The sequence below is a fragment of the Dipodomys spectabilis genome, unplaced genomic scaffold, assembly GCF_019054845.1.
Source record: "Dipodomys spectabilis isolate Male_0828 unplaced genomic scaffold, ASM1905484v1 ptg000002l, whole genome shotgun sequence".
Taxonomy (NCBI): Eukaryota; Metazoa; Chordata; class Mammalia; order Rodentia; family Heteromyidae; genus Dipodomys; species Dipodomys spectabilis.
This window is the reverse complement of record NW_024870679.1, coordinates 19,081,803-19,102,124: the sequence shown is the minus strand read 5'-3', so window position 1 is coordinate 19,102,124 and position 20,322 is coordinate 19,081,803. Positions and strand designations below refer to the sequence as shown.

Sequence of the window (20,322 nt, the reverse complement as noted above, 5' to 3'; positions counted from 1 at the left end):
GTTAGGGATGTAGCTCCAAGGAAGAGCACCTGCCTGGCAAGTGAAAGGCCCTGAGTTCCATCGCGCGCGTGAGTGCACACATGCGCGCGCGCGCACACACACACACACACACACACACACACAGAAAACCCTATTCACAGCTTACTTTCAGGTGGTTTAGAACCAACAAATGATGATTTTTGTAGCCTGACATGTTATAAGTAGAATAAAAGAGCTGAACTTAAACACTAAACTATGTATCTTAATAAAGATGTGTGTGTGTGTGTGTGTGTGTGTGTGTGTGTTACACTCTATACAAGAACCAGAGCATTGAGAGCAGACAAAGACCCTCACTGGCAGTGAGGGCAAAATCCCCTTGGACAGAGGTTCTTCATCCCTCACCATGGCCTTGAGCAGTCACCCATAGGGCTATTAGGCACCATGTCTTGGCTCCTGGACATCACTTCAGGGCCAACTGTCCCAGGAAGCATGCCTGTGAGCAGCAGATTTATGGAGCCCCACATGTGGGGAACAGGCACAGAGCTGGAGCGGCTAAAGGGTGAGTAAAGAACCTACTGTTTGTCAGTGTATTTGTACTAATGGAATGCTGTCTTCAGTTTGTTCAGATCTAATTTGTAGCTACGTAATTCACAGTCATCCCCAAATGCACAAACACTGCATCAAAGCAATTTGCCATGGTAGTGCATTTCCTCCTGGGACTCAGTACACCTGGCATCCATGCTTCTTTAACTTCTCCATGAAGTAAGAGCAGAGTGAAACTTCATTGGACGAGAGAACAGAATCACACTGGACCTAAAGGCAAGACCCTGATGTCTCTTTCATGTGTTTTATAGACATTCATGAAAATCCGGTACAAGCTGAACACCCTGCAGTTCATTAATGTCAATTCTAAAAAGATTCTTGTCACATGGACTTTACTTCAGGAAGAATGGAAGAGAAATCACAGTGTAGACCTTACTACAACAGCTGATTCCTGAGCTTATGTCTTGGGGAATACTCCTGTGAGGACTAAGAGATTACAATAAAATTGGCTAATTAAAAAAAAAAATCAAAGCCAGGTGCCGGTGGCTTAAGCCTGTTATCCTAGCTACTTAGGAGATTGAGATCTGAGAATCGTGGTTCAAAGCCATCCCAGGCAGGAAAGTCTGTGAGACTCTTATCTCCAATAAACCACCAGAAAACCAGAAGTGGCACTGTGGCTCAAGTGGTAGGGAACTAGCCTTGAGCTGAAGAGCTGAGGGACAGTGATCAGGCCCAGAGTTCAAGCCCCATGACTGACTAAAAAAAAGAAAAAGAAAAAAAAAAGTCAAGTAGAGAGCCAACTACTTGTAATCCTGACTACACAGGAAGCTGAGATCTGAAGATCAAGATTCAAACTCAGCCCAAGCAGAAATGCCAGTGAGACTCTTCTTTCTAATGAACCACCAAAAGGCCAAAAGTGGAAGTGTGGCTCAGTGGTAAAGCACTGGCCTTGAGCAAAAAGGCAAATGACAGGACAAGGCCTTGAGTTCAAACCCTACTACCAGCATACACAAAAAGTAGAATACAGTAGTAGGTGGTAGATTATCCATATGACTCATTAGCCTAGAATGCTGAATTTTCTTAATTAAAAAAATGAAAACAATTACTTAGGAAAAAAGGAGTAAAACTCACAAGTTCTTGGATATACCAGTGAACAAGTTAAATGTCTTAAATATCTATATGTCCTATCTTAAGTTATATACAATTATTATAAGGTGATTGGTTCTCTTATCTCCCAGAATATGCACATTTAATTACAATATTAAAAACTATTAAGATAGCACTTCTCATAGAAAACCAAACTCTATCAGAGGCAGAGTGACATAAAGTCAGTCATTTTTTTTGGGGGGGGGGTCCGGTTGTGGGTCCTGAACTCTGGGCCTGGGCGCTGTCCCTCAGCTCTTCAGCTCAAGGCTAGTGCTCTACCACTTGAGCCACAGCGCTACTTCTGGCTTTTTTTTCTTTTTGCTTATGTGGTGCTGAGGAATCGAACCCAGGGCCTCATGCAAAGTCACCCCAAAGTCAGTCATTTTATAGTCACTGACTGTAAGTCAGTGACTATAAAATGATGAACTATCATCATTATTTATTCAGCACAAATCACATGTCAAACATGCTAGATATGTAAAAGAAGACTCAAAGAGAACCTGAGAGCTGGATACTGGTGGCTCACATCTGTAATCAAAGCTATTCAGGAGGTTAGTCTAAAGATTTCAGTTCAAAGACAGCCCATGCAGACAAATCCTAGAGTCTCTATCACCAATTATCCAGCAAAGCCAGAAGCAGAAATATATCTCAAGTAGTAGAATTGGTCAGCCTTGAGTGCAAAAGCTAAGGGACAGCACTCAGGCCCTGAGTCAAGCCCAAGTACCAGCACAAAATAGAAAGTGGGGGGAGGGAATGGAGGGAATGGAAGGGAGGAAGGGAGGGAGGGAGGGAAGGGAAAGAAAGGAAGGGAAAAAGTAAGAAATACAGGAAAGAAAAGAAGGAAGATAGAGAGAGGAAAAAAGGAAAGAAGGAAGGAAGGAGGGAAGGAAGGAAGAAGGGAAGGAGGGCAAGGAAAGGAAGGATAAGATAAAAAAGAAAGACATCAGGAGGCTGAGATCTTAGGATCACAGTTCAAAGCCAGCCCAGGCAGGAAAGTCCGTGAGACTCTTACCTCCAATTAACAACCAGAAGACCAGAAGTGGCACTGTGGTTCAAATGGAAGAACGCTTGCCTTGAGCTGTAGTAGAGTTCCAGGACAGTGCTCAGGCCAAGAGTTCAAGCCCATGACCAACCAAACAAACAAAAAAAAGAAGACAGAAAAGAAAAGACAAAAGAAAAAGAGAGAAAACCTGATCTCACAGTCTAGAACCTGCCACAGGAAAAAGTGATAGATGAAAAGGAGAAGGGAGATGAGCTGGTAGAAATGAAAGATAGACTTCACTGTATGGGAAAAGGAAGAGGATTAATGCTTGTGGAGGAGAAATGAAGGTTGGTGTTTGGGCAATATGAAGCTGGACGTTCAGTCTTGTCAGGGGACCTGAAGGCATCTCTGGTGAAGCTAGAGCTTTGACCACAGTCCATCTAAAAATAAGCCATAATGACAGCAAAGAGAAGCACCGCTAGAATGAATCTGCTCATGGTTATCACTGAAGATGAAGAGTGACTCCTTTCCACTGCTCTGGTCATCAGAGGCTTTCGTACTCGATCGTCTGTGGTTAAGATCGTTTCTCGAGCTCGGTCCCACTTTCCAGGACCCTGGAGACGGTACTGGACAGGAGTGCAGGGTCCAAATAGGACCTTTAGTGCTAGCCTGGGGTCAGTGCAGGCCAGAGACCAAAGGTCGGGCCTGACACCCACACACTCAGCCATCTCTTCCATGGTATCTATGTAGTCTCCCTGAATGGTGTGGCGCTGGCTGTCCACATACCTGAAGGAGAGAAGACAGAAGCCTTGAACTATCAACAATTCAACCAACCAACCCACCAACCAACCAATCCGTGCTCTTTGAGTATCTGCTGGTTGACTTGATTTTGGACAAGGAACTGTGGAAACTACAGAAGCCAGTTGTCACCACTTTTAAGGATCTTATGATGGACAAGAGGAGATAAGAGAGACAGATGAAACAGAGGAGGAAACAAGGCTTTTGGTCCATTCTATGGGTTTTGAATGCTATGTAGAAATGATAAAGAGAGTATAGTTAAAAGAGAGCTGCCATTTAGGTCCTACAAAGATAAGACAAAAACAAAGAAGAGTATTCAAAGTCAGGTGAACAAAGCCAGGAGAGCTGTCTCATGCCTATAATACTAGCAACTTGGAAGGCTGAGATCTGAGGATTGAAGTTCAAAGCCAGACTGGGCAGGAAAGTTGGTGAGAATCCTATCTCCAATTGACCACAAAACAGCCACAAGTGTAGAGCTCAAGTGTAGAGTCCCAGCTTTCAGCAGAAAAGACCAAGTGAGAGCCTAGTCCCTGAGTTCAAGCCCCACTCCTGACCCCCATCAACTAAAAGTCAGAGGAGCTGCAAAGTGAAGGGTGGGCAACATGGACATAGAATATGAGCGTAGAACATTTGTAGGTGTTGACTACGCACTGGAGGGCAAAATCAAACACAGAAGAGCCAGCCCAGCACATGCAGATGCAGAAAGCTGGGCCAAAGGTTTTCTGGCATGAGATCTTGAATTGTTTTATGAGTCAGTGACAGAGGTGGGAGTGTCCACAGAGCAGGCCCTCCAAGGCCAAGGTAGACTTGGAAGCCTGAAAGGAAGTGGGGGATGACTTATTCTACAAGCATATATAATATCAAGTGCAGATTTGCAGAGCTAAGAGGACATTTTATAGGAGGAAATGTGCTTAACAGGGAAGGAATGTGATTTGGGAGATAATCAGAGACCTCCTTCCCTCCCTCCCTTGTTCCCTTCCTTCTTTCCTTCTTTCCTTCCTCCCTTCCTTCCTTCCTTCCCTTCTCTCTCTCTCTGTCTCTCTCTGTCTCTCTGTCTGTCTGTCTGTCTCTCTCTCTCATATAGTACTGGGGTCTGAACTCAGGGCCTTATGCTCTCAGTTAGCTTTTTCTATCAAGACTGGCACTTTGCCATTTGTGTCACATCTCTTTTTTGCATTTTCCTCATTATTTATCAAAAAGTAAGGAGACTAGGACTAGGTTTCCCCTAGATTATTGGCTCTTGATTCCCCAATTGTTTTACTTGATGATTTGCTTTTCTATTAGGTTTAAATGTCCTCATCTGGTTTGCTTTGCTTATGTCTAACACTTTTGTTAGGTTTGATTCCATACGCCTTGTGTGGTTTTAGCCTATATAAGTTTTGGGCTAGCTGCATTTATGGCTGCTGTTTTTTTTTGTGTGTGTGTGTCCGGTCGTGGGGCCTGAACTCTGGGCCTGGGCGCTGTCCCTCAGCTCTTCAGCTCAAGGCTAGAGCTCTACCACTTGAGCCACAGCGCCACTTCGGCTTTTTTCTTTTTGCTTATGTGGTGCTGAGGAATCGAACCCAGGGCCTCAGGCATGCAAGGCAAGCGCTCTACCGCTGAGCCACCTTCCCAGCCCCAGACATACATTCTTCAGTGCAGCCTTTGAGCACTTTTTTTTAATGGCACTAGAAAAATACATTCTAAAAAATCAGACCTACTTCAATTTGGAAAATGATACAATCTTTTATAAAATTGCAACAGCAAAATGTTTTTGAGACAGGAATCTACCAGTAGTCCTCCGGCTCTCCAATAAAGACTCATAGTTCGGCCATTTAAGTGGTGGCTTCTCTGTTTCTCATGGACTTTTCTGCCCAGGCTTTGAACTGTGATCCTCAGATTTCAGTCTCCTGAGTAGCTAGAATTACAGACATGAGCCACCAGTACTTAACCTGTAATCCTACATTTTCCTCAGAAGTTTCTTTACCTTTTTGCCATTTCCACTTGAGTCTTAATTATTTCTGCCATCATTTCACTTTTGGGGGGCAATTTCTTTAGCCCTAAAGAGAAAAAACGAAATTCTGACATATACAATTTCCTGGGGAGGAACAATGACCCTTTAAACAATTAGTACACTGTAGAGAATTCTAAAAATAACAGGATACTTTTCTGTAATCAAAGAGATTATAGTTTACTTGATCACCTTATCCTATCACGACTGAAATATGAGATAAGTTGAGCATTGACCCCAAATCTAAATTTCTTTCTTTCTGTATGTGTGTGTGTGCGCACGCGTGTGGGCGCTCGCTCTCGTGCACATGTGCACACATATGTCAGTACTGTAGTTTGAACTCATGGCCTTAAACTCTCACTTAGATTTTTCACTCTAGGCCTACCATTTGAACCAGAGCTCCACTTCCAGCTTTTTGCTGACTAAATGGAGATAAGAACTTTGTGTACTTTTCTGGCTGCACTTGTTTCAAACTTAGATCCTCAGATCTTTCTGGCTGCACTTGTTTCAAACTTAGATCCTCAGATCTTCACATCGTGACTAGCCTGAGCTACAGGCCCAACAACAAGTGTTGTTGATTTTAACCATTGAGAAAGAAAATGAATTTATCAATCACGTTAGTACTAAGGTCAATGGAAGATAATCCTCCTCCTCTAAACCTTTTTACTTGATAAAAGTTGTAAAGTAAGATTAAGAACAACTCTTATTGACAATCTTCCCAGATAAATTCTAGCACTGACATACAAATGTAGGAATTTCATGCCAAAGACACAACTAGACAGCCAATTGTATTTCAGTAAAAATAAAACAATAACTACCTTACAGTTAGCCTTATACCCACATATGTACACTCCATGTCACGCAGAAACCTTTAGACACATCTGATTCTTTTTTTTATTTTTTGGGTACAGTCGTGGGGCTTGAACTCTGGGCCTGGGCACTGTCCCTCAGCTCTTCAGCTCAAGGCTAGCACTCTACCACTTTAGCCACAGCACCACTTCTGGCTTTTATCTTTTTGCTTATGTGGTGCTGAGGAATCGAACCCATGGCCTCAGGCATGCAAGGCAAGCGCTCTACCACTGAGTCACCTTTCCAGCCCTAAGACACATCTGATTCTTAAGTAGCATTCCATAGAACTCTGGATCCTTGAGTTTCTGAATGGGAGTACATCTTACCTAACAATACCACTAATACCAAGTGGTTATGTCTTTCCTCCCTAAACATCTCTGGTCATTGAGATCTCATTACCTTTGAAGGAGGTGATAGAATTGGCTGCTTTAGTTTTTTTTTTTTTTTTTTTTTTTTTTTTTTGCCAGTCCTAGGCTTGAACTCTAGGTCTGGGCGCTGTCCCTCAGCTCTTCAGCTCAAGGCAAGCACGCTACCACTTGAGCCACAGCGCCACTTCTGGCTTTTTCTGCTTATGTGGTGCTGAGGAATCGAACCCAGGGCCTCATGCATGCAAGGCAAGCACTCTGCCACTGAGCCACCTTCCCAGCCCGGCTGCTTTAGGTTTTGGAGCATTATTGTTCTCTGCTTTGCTGGTTGCCCTTTCTTAGACACACCCAACCACCATGCTGGTGTGCCTCTCCTAAACCACAGGACTCCAAACTCAACTCTCAGACAGAGCCTTTTGAGGTGGGTTCTGGTGGCTCATGGCTATAATCCTCAGGGTATGAGACCTGAGTTTCAAAGCTAGCTCAGGTGGATAAATCTGAGAGACACTTCTCTCAACTTGACCAATTAAAAGCCCAGTAACAGTGGCTCACACCTATTATTAACCCTAGCTACTCAGGATGCTGAGAGCTGAGGGTCATGGTTCGAAGCCAGCCTAGACAGGAAAATCTATGAGACTGTTATCTCTAATAAACTACAAAAAAAAAAAAAAAAGCTGGAAATGGCACTGTGGCTCTAGTGGCAGAGCGCTAGCCTTGATGAACACAGAGAAGCTCAGTGACAGAGCCCTGCCCTGAGTTCAAGCCCCAGGACTGGCAAATTAAAAAAAAAGCCAGTAGAGATATGGCTCAAATGAAAAGCACTGAATTCAAGCCCAGCAAAAAAGTAAATCAATCAATCAATCAATCAACAAATGCCTGTTCATTTCTCCTTATCATTTTAGCCAAGGAAAATATTACTTACATTTATAAATCAGGGAGGAAATAGGGAAATTAGATTGAGATTCATCACTGAGAATGCTCAAGAAACCCACTTTGAGATTTGATTTCCAAATTACTTCTCAAGCCACAACCATAAGCCATTACATTATGGAAGAAGTGGTCCATCTTCTAGTGGTCAGAGGCAGATAATTCATTTAAAAACCTACTTGGCACTGGAGGCTCATATCCGTAATCCTAGCAACTCAGGAGACTGAGATCCCAGCACTGTAGTTCAAAGCCAGCCTGGTCAGAAAAATACACAAGACTAATCTCCAATTAACCAGCAAAAAGCTGGAAATGAAGGCACAACTCAAGTGGAAGATAGCCCTCTACCATGAGCATAAAAAGCCAAATGAGAACAAATGTGCATGGCCTTGAGTTCAACTCCAGTATTATCATAAAGTGAAATAAATGTGAAAAGCTAGATTTATTTGGAACTTTTAGAAGCCCAATCATTCTGCTGATGCACAGAGTCCACTATCTTAAACCAGTTTTCTTGTATATTCCTAGCTGAAGGAAGGACCATAGAAGGCAGAGAAGTAAGGAATTGAGAGATGAAGAGTCCACATTCTGGAATAGTCTATACCCAGGTCTTTAATTTTTGGCTGAAATTAGTTCACATCATGTTTTAGTATTTGATGTTATCTATATTAAAAGACTGGGTTTTTTTTTTGCTTCATAAATGATACCAATTTTCTCCAATCTGTAATGTACATTGGAGTGATCCGGGTACCTCAGACTTAGGAAATGCACATTGCCAGGGATGGGATCAAATCATGCCTCCTTGGGAAAAATTTCCCAGCTGATGTTGGGATATGTACAAATGATTGATATAAATTGCTACTCTATATTAATATAGGTTGTTGGTTAATGAGACATTAACAATTTAAACGGTTAATGCTTGTGTTAATAAATTATTCCTATAAATTGCTAATATTACCTATGAATCTAATTGTTTACTAAATTTTAAACAAATTTTAAACATAAATTTTCAGTACTAATTTTGTGTCCAGTCTTAAAGTCATATAGACTGCCTCTAGCCATTTAAAAGGAAGTACACCAACATAACTAAACACATCACCAAATAACAAAGTAGTCAGTTTGTGTCTCCACTTACCTTTGAACACTTGGGCGGCCCAGCGCGCTTGGAGTTCTGCAATGGGCATGATGGCTCCCCAGGGCTGGATCAAGCCTATGATTGCAAGTGTTGGTTTTTCCAGGTGAGGAGGAAAAACTTTCTTATACAGGAAGACCTTATTTTTGACCACTTTGACAGAATCATCTTTAAGAAAAGGAAAGGCAAAACTATAACCCGTGGCAAAGATGACAAAGTCAATGTCCTCCTCCCTGGAGCCATCCTCAAATATGGCTGCTGTCTCTGTGAATTCCTTCACATTTCCTTTCACTTTCACCAGGCCAGAAATGATACGACTTGGCAGCTCATCATTTACTGTTGGATGCTGACTCAGAGCTCTGTGAGTGGTAAGAAGGATAAAGGGAAGGAGAAATGAGTGACCAAGAGAGAGAAATGAGGGACACAGAAAAGGGGAGAGGAAAACAGAAATCAGTACCATGGCTGGTGCCATTGACTCATGCCTGTAATCCTAGCTTGTCAAAAGGCTAAGATCTGAGGATCATAGTTTGAAGCCAGCCCAGCAGATATGTCTGTGAGACTGTTATGTCCAATTAACCAGCAAAAATCCAGAAGCAAGCCTGGTGCAGATGGCATATGCCTGGAATCCTAACTACTCAGGAGGCTGAGATCTGAGCACTGCAATTCAAAGCCAGCAAGAAAATCCATGAGACTCTTCTCTGCAATTAACTCTTGAAAAGCAGCACATGGTACAGTGCTAACATTAACATTGAGTATAAAAGCTCAGGAACAGTGCTCAGGTCCTGAGTTCAAGCCCTAGACCCAGCACACATACACACAAAAATAGCCAGAAGCAAAGGTTTAGCTCAAGTTCCTGAGCACTATTTTTGAGCAAAAAGGTCAAGTAAGAGCTTGAGACCTTGTGTTTAAGCTCCAGTATTGATGTGTGTGTGTGCGCGCGCACACACACACACACACACACAAAATGAGTACCATGTCAACTCAATTCTGGTTGGTGAAGGTGATTAAACACCACTGGTTCCCCTCAATCTGTCATGGAATTTGGGAAACATTGACTTTATACCAACTTGGCACAGATCAGAATCTCAAGGCCAAAGCTGGAGTATGGAGACATGGAAAGGGAGGGCAGTAGAGGAGTGAAGGAAGAGTTTTATTTGAGGAGTGGCCATTTGAAAAGGCCATACACCAGTAGCTTTCACCTGCATATCAACAAGTCTGGCAGAGCTAGGTGATCAACCTTCTATACAGTCCCATTTCCAGTTTCTGTCTCGTGTCTCTTCTCTCGTTTAGGCATAGTACCATGCCTTGTTCGCAGCATGATAGTGAATGAATGATGGAATGCCCACTATCACTTTTTCAGTTGTTGTTGGACATCACAGAGGAACTGATACGAGAGGAAATGATGGATGCCAAGGAGGATGGCAGATTGAAAGCACAACCTCTAGAGGCGCACATCTTAGCTTTCTGTGTTTGACATGGTAGAAATCTGAGTTCAGGTTCTGGGGGGTTCTTTTTCCTTTTTTTGGTGGCACTAGGGTTTTGAACTCAGGGCCTCATGCTGGCTAGGCAAGTGCTCTACTGCTTGAGCCATTTCCCAGCCCTTTTTGCTTTAGACAGGGTGCTTTTGCATGGGGCAGCCATGGACTGTGATCCACCTATTTACTCCTCCCTGTAGTTGGGATGACAGGCTCATGCCACTAAACCAAGCTACATGTTGAGATGGGGTTTTGCTAACATTTTGCTTGGGTTGGTCTTGAAATGTGATCCTCCTGATCTCACACTCTTGAGTAGCTGGGATTATATGCATAAACTCCCATACCTGGATCTGTAGTTTTTCTGTTTTTCTTTTAAATATGGACATTGTAGTTCAATTGATCGTCCTGTCTGCCCAGGCCATCACCATGTCTCCCTCCTCTTGTTCTGAGAGCTTACCTATGTTTAGGTTTCAAGCCAAACATTTCGTGGTCAAATTGTTGGTTCATGCGTCTTTCCAAAAATGAATTTGCTACTGATAGACCCAAGATCTTTAACAAAAACATGTAAAATCGAGAGTTCAGTTGCATGTCAAAAGGATATCCATTTTTGCCCACACGGCTGAAGATCCAAGCTCCTCTCCTGGTGCTGAGGAACACCTGCGACATGGGAGCAAGATTTGTTCTGCTATTCAGGCTCATAGTCTACCTAACGCACTCTGGATTTATTGAAGATTAAATTCAAACTCACTTATCTGGCTTCCATAATCTTTGAAAAATTATTTTGGTATTTTCCTTTTTAAGCACGAACCTTACAGTTAGAATGGTGGCTTGACTGTTCACAAATATGTTGTTGTTTTGTCTGTTAAGAGCTTTGAACTCAGAATTTTGGCACTCTCCTTGAGCTCTTCTGCTCAAGGCTAGCGATTTACCACTGTAAGTCATACCACTACTTCCGGTTTTCTAGTGGTTAATTGGAGATAAGAGTCTCGTGGACTTTCCTGCCCTGGCTTGAAGCTGAGATCCTCAAGATCTCAGCCTCCTGAGTGGCTCAGATTACAGACCTGAACCACTGGTACCTGACAATGAATATGTCTTCAAAAGATCTGCAAATTTGCCTCTTACTCAACATTTCCTCTTGCTTCCTCATTCTTTTGTGATCCAGATCAAACCTTCTCCACCAGGGCACCAATGATCTTTCCAGGCTAACAAATGTCTCTATATTGTCTGAAACTCCCTAGCACTCACTGCTGATGGAACTCATTAAAAATCATGGAACCCTCTGGGTCCTGGCTGATCACATCTGTAATCCTCGCTATGCAGGAGCCTATGATCTGAGATCTGAGATCTAGTTTGAAGCTAGCCCAGAAAGCAAAGTCCATGAGGACTCTTATACCAATTAACCAGCAAAATTTTAGAAGTAGAGGTATGGCTCAAGTGGTAGAGCCTCAGGCTGGAGTAAAAAAGCCAAGTAAGAGTGCAAATCCATGAGTTCAATCCCCAGGACCAGCATGAGACATTGTTTAAAAAATATTTTTTAAAATGTATAAAATAGTGACATAAAATAATACATCACAAGACTGCTGTGACAATTAATGTGGTGCTAAAAAAAATAAGTGTGGGGCTGGGAAGGTGGCTCAGTGGTAGAGTGCTTGCCTTGCATGCCTGAGGCTCTGAGTTCGATTCCTCAGCACCACATAAGCAAAAAGAAAAAAGCCGGAAGTGGTGCTGTGGGTCAACTGGTAGAGTGTTAGCCTTGAGCTGAAGAGCTGAGGGACAGCGCCCAGGCCCAGAGTTCAGGCCCTACGACCGGACCCCCCCCCAAAAAAAAAAAAGTGTGTTATATGGGAAGTACTGGCTCAATGCTAACTGGCTGTCATTCTTATTTCAGTTCCCATCTATGTCTTATTTAAAGCAAGGAATACCTGGGATGTTGTAAAAATCAATATAATCAATATAATCTTGGATGAAATGCATCTGAAAAGAGGGATATTTTCTCTTCCCAAACTATTATTCCCCAAGAATTATACTAGAGTCCCCTGATACGCTGAGATGTATAGATCCACTGAAATTTATAAACAACTTCTCATATGACACAAAAGTGGGACCCCAGCAACCAAGCCTCTCTGGCCTGCGTGGGCATTGATAGTGCTGTTCCTGCTACCTGGGGACAGCTCTGCCATGCATTTTCCTGGGCCTCTCACAGACAAGGCTGCCTGACCTCCATTCTCTTTGGATGCTTTCTTTCTTGACAATCTACAGTACTTGGTGCTCAGTTGCTGTTCCTTTAGCACTGATCACTAACAAACCAGACGTGCCAGTGATATTAAAGAAGGCTCTTACATAGGTTCCCATACACAATGCACACCATCTAGCAGAACAACCACATTTTTATTCGTTCTCGTTTATATAATTCTTTCCTATCAAATGTGTCTGGAGTTAATTCATGAGGTAACAGGTAATCGCTTTTATGAAAATAGATGCCATTATTGATGAGCAGTTGTTTTTGGTGCACAGTTGCTGTGTCTGTGTCATTTAAAAAGATTAGAGCATTTGCTTCTATTTGGAGAAAAGGGAGTAGTGGGGCTTCAGCACAAGGCCTCGTGCTCTCTCCTGGCTTGAGTCTCATGCTTTATCACTGGAGTCATTTCTCCTCTTCTGTTTTTGACTAGTTAAGTTGGAGACAAGAGTCTTGTAGACTTTTCTATTCTACCAGGGTTGGCTTCAAACCACTATCCTCAGATCTCAGCCTCCTGAGTAGCTGGAGTTACCAGTATAAGTATCATTGCTTTGCTTGTGCTTCTATTTAAAAAAGAAATAGTTTGAAGAATTTATCTTGTAGAGATGTACAGCATAATTCATGTAAGAACAATCAACATTTATCTATTATTGTTAATTAAGTTAGAATTCAGTGAACACAAACCAAAATAAAATCATAGTGTGTCTTTGCCTAGCAATTTAGTGTGATGAGATTCTCTTTCCAGATGAAAAAAATCTATGATACCAAAGCCAAGCCAAAATGAACAAAAAGAAACCCAAGGTGATAGAAATAGTTCTAGAATGAACGTCACACTGTGTTACCTAACTATATGCAAAGCCAGCACAATGATTGACTACAATGTGAATGCTCATCATGTTCTTGGAAATATCAGATTGCTTCCCTTTTCCCATTTGGAGAACCAGAGGAAAATTCCCCCTGACCTAGAAGTGGAAAGTTCTCACTGAGACCTGTGTGCTGTCATTTACAGAACAGTGAGGCACTTCCGGGGCTATTTAGCTGAACTGTGAAAATGACACCAGCTATTTCTCCCAGCCAGGGCATAGACCTCCACAGAGCTAAGGCTGAGGGGACCATGAAAGCCCTCTGCAGACATCACAGAATCCTTCAGCATAAGGCTAGCTGAATGATAGAGCGAGACCTCCCTGGTAGTTAGGGCTCCACCATCAGACACAATACCAATGTCAGAGTCAGAGAAGCCATACTCTGCCTGTTCTACTGGCACTGGGGTGGTAGGGAAGGGCTGCGTGCAACTCTCCCTGCCCTTTGTGGGGTGCCCTTTGTGGGGTATGCTTCCCTTCCTTGATGAGGGTAAAGCAAAGTTAAGTCACACATTTCCTAATTCCAACCTGCTTGGCGGTGTGGCTGATCTCCACAGCCAGATCCCCTCCGGAATTTCCAATGCCAATGATGATGACTCTCTTCCCCTTGAACCCTGCAGGGTTCTTGTAGTCTCGACTGTGGAAGTATTGTCCCTGGAATCTCTCAATTCCTGCCAGACAAGGGAGAAGCATTATTGGGAGACATCCTATAGGATGGATGTCGTGTGTCATCTCAGGAAGCTTCAAGCTTGGGTTTTCCATGTTCTTCTTTCTTTGGCTACTCTCTTGCCTTTCTGATTTTTTTTTTTTTTTTTTGTCAGTCATGGGGCTTGAACTCTGGGCCTGGGCGCTGTCCCTCTTCAGCTCAAGACTAGCACTCTACCACTACAAACACAGCGCCACTTCTGGTTTTCTGAGTGGTTTATTGGAGATAAGAGTCTCCCGGCCTTTCTTGCCCAGGCTGGCTTTGAACCATGATTCTCAGATCTCAGCCTCCTGAGTAGCTAGGTGTGAGCCACTGGCGCCCGGCTCTTTCTGAATATCTTTTAAAGTATTTTCTGCTCTCCTTTTAGATTTTTTTATTATGATTTTCTGCTCTCAGAGGAAGGGATTTTCTTATTGCCAGTAGTTTGTATTTTGGCTTTTGAGGTCCACAAGCCACACAGCCTCAGAAATCCCCACTCTCTGGTCTTTTCATTCCCTGACATGTCTGTTCCCATTTCTCTTGTTTCATTGCTTTCTTGCTTCCTTTGTGGCTTAAGGCTGTTACTCTACTACTTGAGCCACAACTGTGTTTCTATTATTTTGCAGGTTAACTGGAGAGAAGAGTCTCACAGATTGGTCTGCCTGGGCTGGCTCTGAACTGTGATCCTCAGATCCCAGCCTCCTGAGAGACTAGGATGACAGCTGTGAGCCCCCAGCGCCCAGTCCTGGACTCATCTCAATTCAGATGGCTACTCTATATTGCACACTCTGACTGCACATACAATATGTATTAAAAATGAGAATCCAAGCCAAAAACTATAATAATTCAATGCCTCAAGCTCTGATTCCAACTAGAAACTCAATAGTTGTTGTTTTTTTCTTGTACCACTGAAAAATTCTTAATTGAAACTAATATTGCTCAATGGATTTTTTTTTTTAACCTAAAGCCAATGTCAGATACTGGTGGCTCATGCCTGAACTCCTAGCTAGCTACTCAGGAGGCTGAGATCTGAAGATCATAGTTGGAACTCAGACTGGGAAGACAAAGCTAAGAAACTATTATCTCCAATTAACCAAAAAGCCAGAAGTGGAGCTGTGGCTCAAGTAGCAGACCATTAACCTTGAACAAGAACACCAAGAAAGCCCTTAAGGCCCTAAGTTCACATCCCAGTACCAGCACACATACATCAATAGAAGAAACATCACAGGTTGCATTAAGTTTAAGACCCTTACCCCCAAGGACAGGAATGAACACAACTCCTCAGCTCCTCTGTATTCAGGTCCGGGGTGGTTTCGAGCCTCCCCTCCCCATCAGGTTACTCACCAGGAAAGCTGTCCAGGGGCAGGTGAGCATCAGTGTGGTGGCCTGTGCAAACCATCACTCCATCGAAGACCTCCACCTGCTCTGTCCCCTCACACTCGGTGACCACCTCCCATTGGCCCGACGTACAGAAGTCAGGCTGCCTCTTCATGCTGCACACGGCCGTCTGCAAAGTGACAGTCATGGGGGACTGCTGCCCTCACTGTACAGCAGTTCCCACACCCTTACAACCCCTGCCACTCACTCCCTCTCACACCTGCAGAAGGCTGCTGTCACAGCCACCATGACACCACAGGCCCATGTGCAGACATTTGATTTGACAATCTGCAAGGGAACTGATTCGGGGCTGATAGTAAGAAAACCTCCATGAGGCTGACTAAGTACATTAGCTGCCAGGAAATGGGCAAGTTGCTAGGTCTCTTGTCTACACCTAAAGGCACTGAGCACTTGAGGGAAACTTTGGCCACATTCCATGCCATCTCCATACCCACTGACGTCTTCTTACCCAGTGGTGAGCGATCGTGGCCAAGCTGGACAACCAGGAGATCTTAAAGTTCCTGTTCTATTGATTCCACTCATGCATTTCACTAACATCAAAATAGAATGCAACAGAAACACTCTAGCAGCTGGCTTTCTATGCCTGCACACAAAATATATGGAAGACCTTCCTGATTATTGTTCAGACACAGAGATGACAAAGAATAGAGCCTTGGCCTGGACATGAGAGATCCAGGTGGGTTTCCAACCAATATCTACACAAAAGCCCTGACCAATGGAGTCACAGTTTTCATTTGAGAAATAACTTGAGATGCCCCCCAAAATTCCCTAGCTGACCTTGAACCGGATATACTTGAGAAGGTCGAATTCTTTGGCATACATCCGGAAGTACTCCAGGACTTGGGAGTTGTGCATGAAGTTGGGGAAGTGGTCTGGAATGGGGAAGTCACTGAAGCACATCATCTCCTTAGAGGTGTTGATAACCACTGACTGGTAAATACTGGCCCTGCCTTGCTCAGGGTTTTCCTGCGTTAAACAAGAAGCAAACAGGCCAACTTGAGAGGTCATGATTTATGCATAATGAGTAAACATTTGGAAAAGCTTCCTAAATAAAATGCCCAGCAAACAAGTAACACACACACACACACACACACACACACACACACACACACACACACACCCCACATGTACAGAATGAATAAAACCATGAAAGGATATCAGGTGCACTCTGCCATCTTCCAAAGACAAAGAACTTTGGATTTCTGGAGAGAATGAAAGTTCAGAGCAAACAAAGCAATTGGATTTTATATTCTCTGATGATCCTCCAAACTGTCAAGATGAGGTCTGTCATGGAATCATCTAAAGTTAACTGTAACATTTAATGGGAAAAACAATAATATCCAAGATTGAAAGAGAGGGATTCCTGGAAGAAATGTTTGAACAAATAGAAAACAATCCTTGCATATTAAAAAAAAAAGAATAGGGTTTATTTTAGTATCACAGGGCTCAAGTAGTAAGAAACACTTCAAGAAAAGGACAGAGAGAAAGGGGGGAGGGGAGAGGGAGAAGAGAGAGAAATAGGGAGTTGAGGGTGGCTGATCCTGACCCCCAGGCTGAATTCTAACAGCTCCAGTTGTGAATCCCGGACCAGAAGAGATGACCTGTTTCCCCCAGGCCCTTGGCCAGGCGCAGGCAGGATTGGATGCCCCTTACCTGGAACCTCCAGAGTCCCCCGAGGTCGTCTGTCCTCTCAAAGCAGACAGGGTCCAGTCCTGACTCCAGGCAGCTCTTGATGGAGGCAAGCCCGCTGGCACCTGCACCGATCACCGCAATTCTTTTCTGGGCCATGGTGCCCGGGTCTCTGTGGCCAGGCACGGTCAGTCTCCCTGGAAGAAGACACACAGTGCACACACGGATGGATGGACACTTCTCAAGGCAGACGTTGGCCCTGGCAGCCCCGGAGAGAAGAATTCTGGGGGTAACCTGGTCCAGGTCTCCGTGGCTGGGCTGGGCAGAGGAGAGAGAGAGCACAGGGCAGGCAGGGGCAGGGGCAGGAGCAGGGTTAGTGAGGCACAGGTTCTCATCCAGGGGATCTGCACCTTGCATCTGTATGCAGGTCCGGTCGCTCCTATAAAGAAACACCCGCCCACTTCTCGGCACCCTTCCCATTTCTGTGTTGGCTGAATCTGCTCTGGGGAAAATGAGGTAATAAAATAAACCCTGCCCTCCCTGCAGTACATCCCGCGCTCGCAGAGACTCTCCCACCTTCCCCGTGACTGCCTGTGTGTGTGATGCCAGAATGAACTCCAGCAAGCTCGGATCACTGTCCAGGGAGCCGCTGCACCTGCCGGCCCCTTGGGGACAGTCCCTCTCCCTCTTCCCCCCTCCTCCCTTTTCTTCCCTCCTTTCCTCTTTCTTTTTTTTTAATTCTTTCTTCCTTCCTCCCTTCCCCTGCCTCACCCTCTTGTTTTACTATAACTTGAGCTTGAGCTCAAGGCCTTGGGTTCTTGCTTAGCTTGGTTGCTGCTCTACCTCTTGCATTTTTAGCTAGCTAACTGGACACGAGTAGCTAGGACCGTAGGTGTGAGCCCCAGTGCTTGATCTATATCTAAGCTCTTCCCCCAAGGAGTATTCAGCGCTATCCCCTGCATGTGGGATGCTTTAGCCCCATGATGTGGCCCTACGTCCCAACCCAAGCTAACAATGAGATATGGTCTTGCTTCCCAAGGCCAGGTTTCCAAAGGACATCTCAAATCATCCAGGGTAGAGAATGGAAGCCCTGGCATCATTGGCTTTCTACGGAGTTAGGCCTCATTTTGGTTCCTTTCACTTAGGGTGAGGATATCCAGCCATGACCCATGTGTCCATCCTTTCACCAAGGGGGACATGTAGTGACTGTTCATTAGGAAACTGAGTCATGAGGGTATTTGTGTAAAGAAAGAGGAGGAAATGACCCGAACAAACCAGATCAACTTTAATGGGGGAGTTAAGAGGGATGCCATGGTGACTGAGAGTCAGGAGACACAATGCATGCTGGGAGGCAGGAGGAGGGATTTATGTTGGGTCCTGGGTGAAGGTGGATGGAGGGCACAACAAATTTTGGATGGGCTTTGCAGGTTTGTGGTTTTAGCCTGAAGTAATTTTTTTTTCAATTTTTTTATTGTGATTAAGTGGTTGCATAATTTCCCCAATTGCACAGTATTGTGGGATAGTGATGCTTAGTTAAAGTCACAAACATTCTAACTTTCATGCAGCAAATTGTCTATCATGGTCTATAACAATTATGAGTTCTATGAGCTTTGCAATACACATTGCAATACACATACATTTGCAATACACATTGGGTGATATGTACATTTCTTTTGTTTTGCATAGTGTCAGCTGTTCCCTCTTTCCCACTTGTTCCCTCCCTCCCATCGCTGCCATTGAGTTGCTTAGTTCATTTTGATCAATGTCCAGTGCAGCTGATGGGTCCTGCTGTTGTATGTTTTCCCCTGATTCCTTCTAATTCTGTGTTGTTCTCCTGGTTTCCCTCTGGTGTGCACATATATACCATATATGTGATCAGCATCGTGGGGTTATTTAGTAGTGATTCGGCCAGATGAATGGAAGTCCTTTGTTTCTTAAGTCTTGTTAATTTTGTTGTATCACCTTACATTTTGGATTTAGCATCCACTTATCAGGGAGACCATGTGCCATTTGTCTTTTTGCTCTTGGCTTACCTTGCTCAACATGATTTCTTCTAGCTCCATCCATTTCCCTGAAAATGCCATTATTTTGTCCTTTCTAATGGTTGAATAATATTCCACTGTGTATAGATACCACAATTTTTGGATCCATTCATCTATGGTGGGACATATGGGTTGTTTCCATATCCTGGCTATTGTGAACAGTGGTGCAATAAACATGGAGGTGCATGTGTCCTTGTATACTGGTTCCTGTTGTTCAGGATAGATGCCTAGAAGTGGTATGACTGGGTCATAAGGGAGGTCAATATTTAGCTTTCTGATGACCCTCCAGACTGCTTTCCAAAGTGGTTGTATAAGTGTACATTCCCACCAGCAGTGTAATAGGATTCCTCTTCCTCATATCTTCTCTAGCATTTGTCGTTGGCTGACTTTAGGATGTGGGCCATTCTGACTGGTGTAAGGTGGTATCTCAGGGTTGTCTTTATTTGCATTTCCTTCACAACCAGGGATGGTGAACATTTCCTCATGTGTTTCTTTGCCATTTTTATCTCTTCTTCTAAGAAGTCTCTCTTTAGTTCCCTTGACCATTTAGTAATTGGTTTGTTAGGTTTGGGAGGGATTAGTTTCTTGAGTTCCCTGTATATATAGGATATTAACCCCTTGTCTGAAATATTGTTGGTAAATATTTTTTTCCTAGCTAGTTGGTTGTCTTTCTAGCTTGGTTGCTATAGCTTTAGCTGTGCAGAAACTTTTTATTTTAAGGTAGTCCCATTTGTCAAGCCTCTCTCCAATTTGTTGTGACCCTGGGACTCTGTTCAGGAAGTTCCTGCCTGTGCCTATAAGTTCAAGTGTCTCTCCTACTCTATCCTGCAGTAGTTTCAGGGATTCAGGTTTGATGTTAAGGTCTTTAATCCATTTTGAGTTGATGTTGGTGTATGGTGATAGGTTGGGGTCCACTTTTAGTTTTCTGCATGTAGCCGCCCAGTTTTCCCAGCACCAGTAGTTGAAAAGGCTGTGTTTCTTCCATTGTATGTCTTTGGCTCCTTTGTCAAATATTAACTGACTGTAGGCATATGGTTTTATTTCTGGATTTTCTATTCTATTCCATTGGTCTTTGGGTCTGTTTTTGTGCCAGTACCATGCTGTCTTTGTTATTATGGCTCTATAGTAGAGTTTGAAGTCCAGCATCAAGATCCCTCCCATGTTGTCTTTTTTTGCCTAGAATTGTTTTGGCTAGTCTAGGTCTTTTGTTGTTCCATATGAATTTTTAGACTGTTGTCTATATTTCAGAAATGTATGTCATTGGGATTTTAATAGGAATTGCATTGAATTTG

The 20,322-nt window shown here is 43.6% G+C and overlaps 1 protein-coding gene across 1 annotated transcript; it reads right to left on the bottom strand.

Annotated features, from left to right (window-relative positions):
- Window positions 1–2,908: 2,908 nt before the first annotated feature.
- On the bottom strand, window positions 2,909–17,166 carry LOC122107431 (flavin-containing monooxygenase 5-like). The gene is made up of 8 exons (XM_042679152.1): window positions 17,013–17,166; window positions 16,137–16,325; window positions 15,306–15,468; window positions 13,805–13,947; window positions 10,638–10,837; window positions 8,709–9,064; window positions 5,415–5,487; window positions 2,909–3,436 (listed from the first exon to the last, which is right to left on the bottom strand). The coding sequence occupies exons 1-8, from the start codon at window positions 17,145–17,147 to the stop codon at window positions 3,091–3,093; spliced, it is 1,605 nt and encodes a 534-aa protein (XP_042535086.1). The 5' UTR covers window positions 17,148–17,166; the 3' UTR covers window positions 2,909–3,090.
- Between the last annotated feature and the right edge of the window lie 3,156 nt (window positions 17,167–20,322).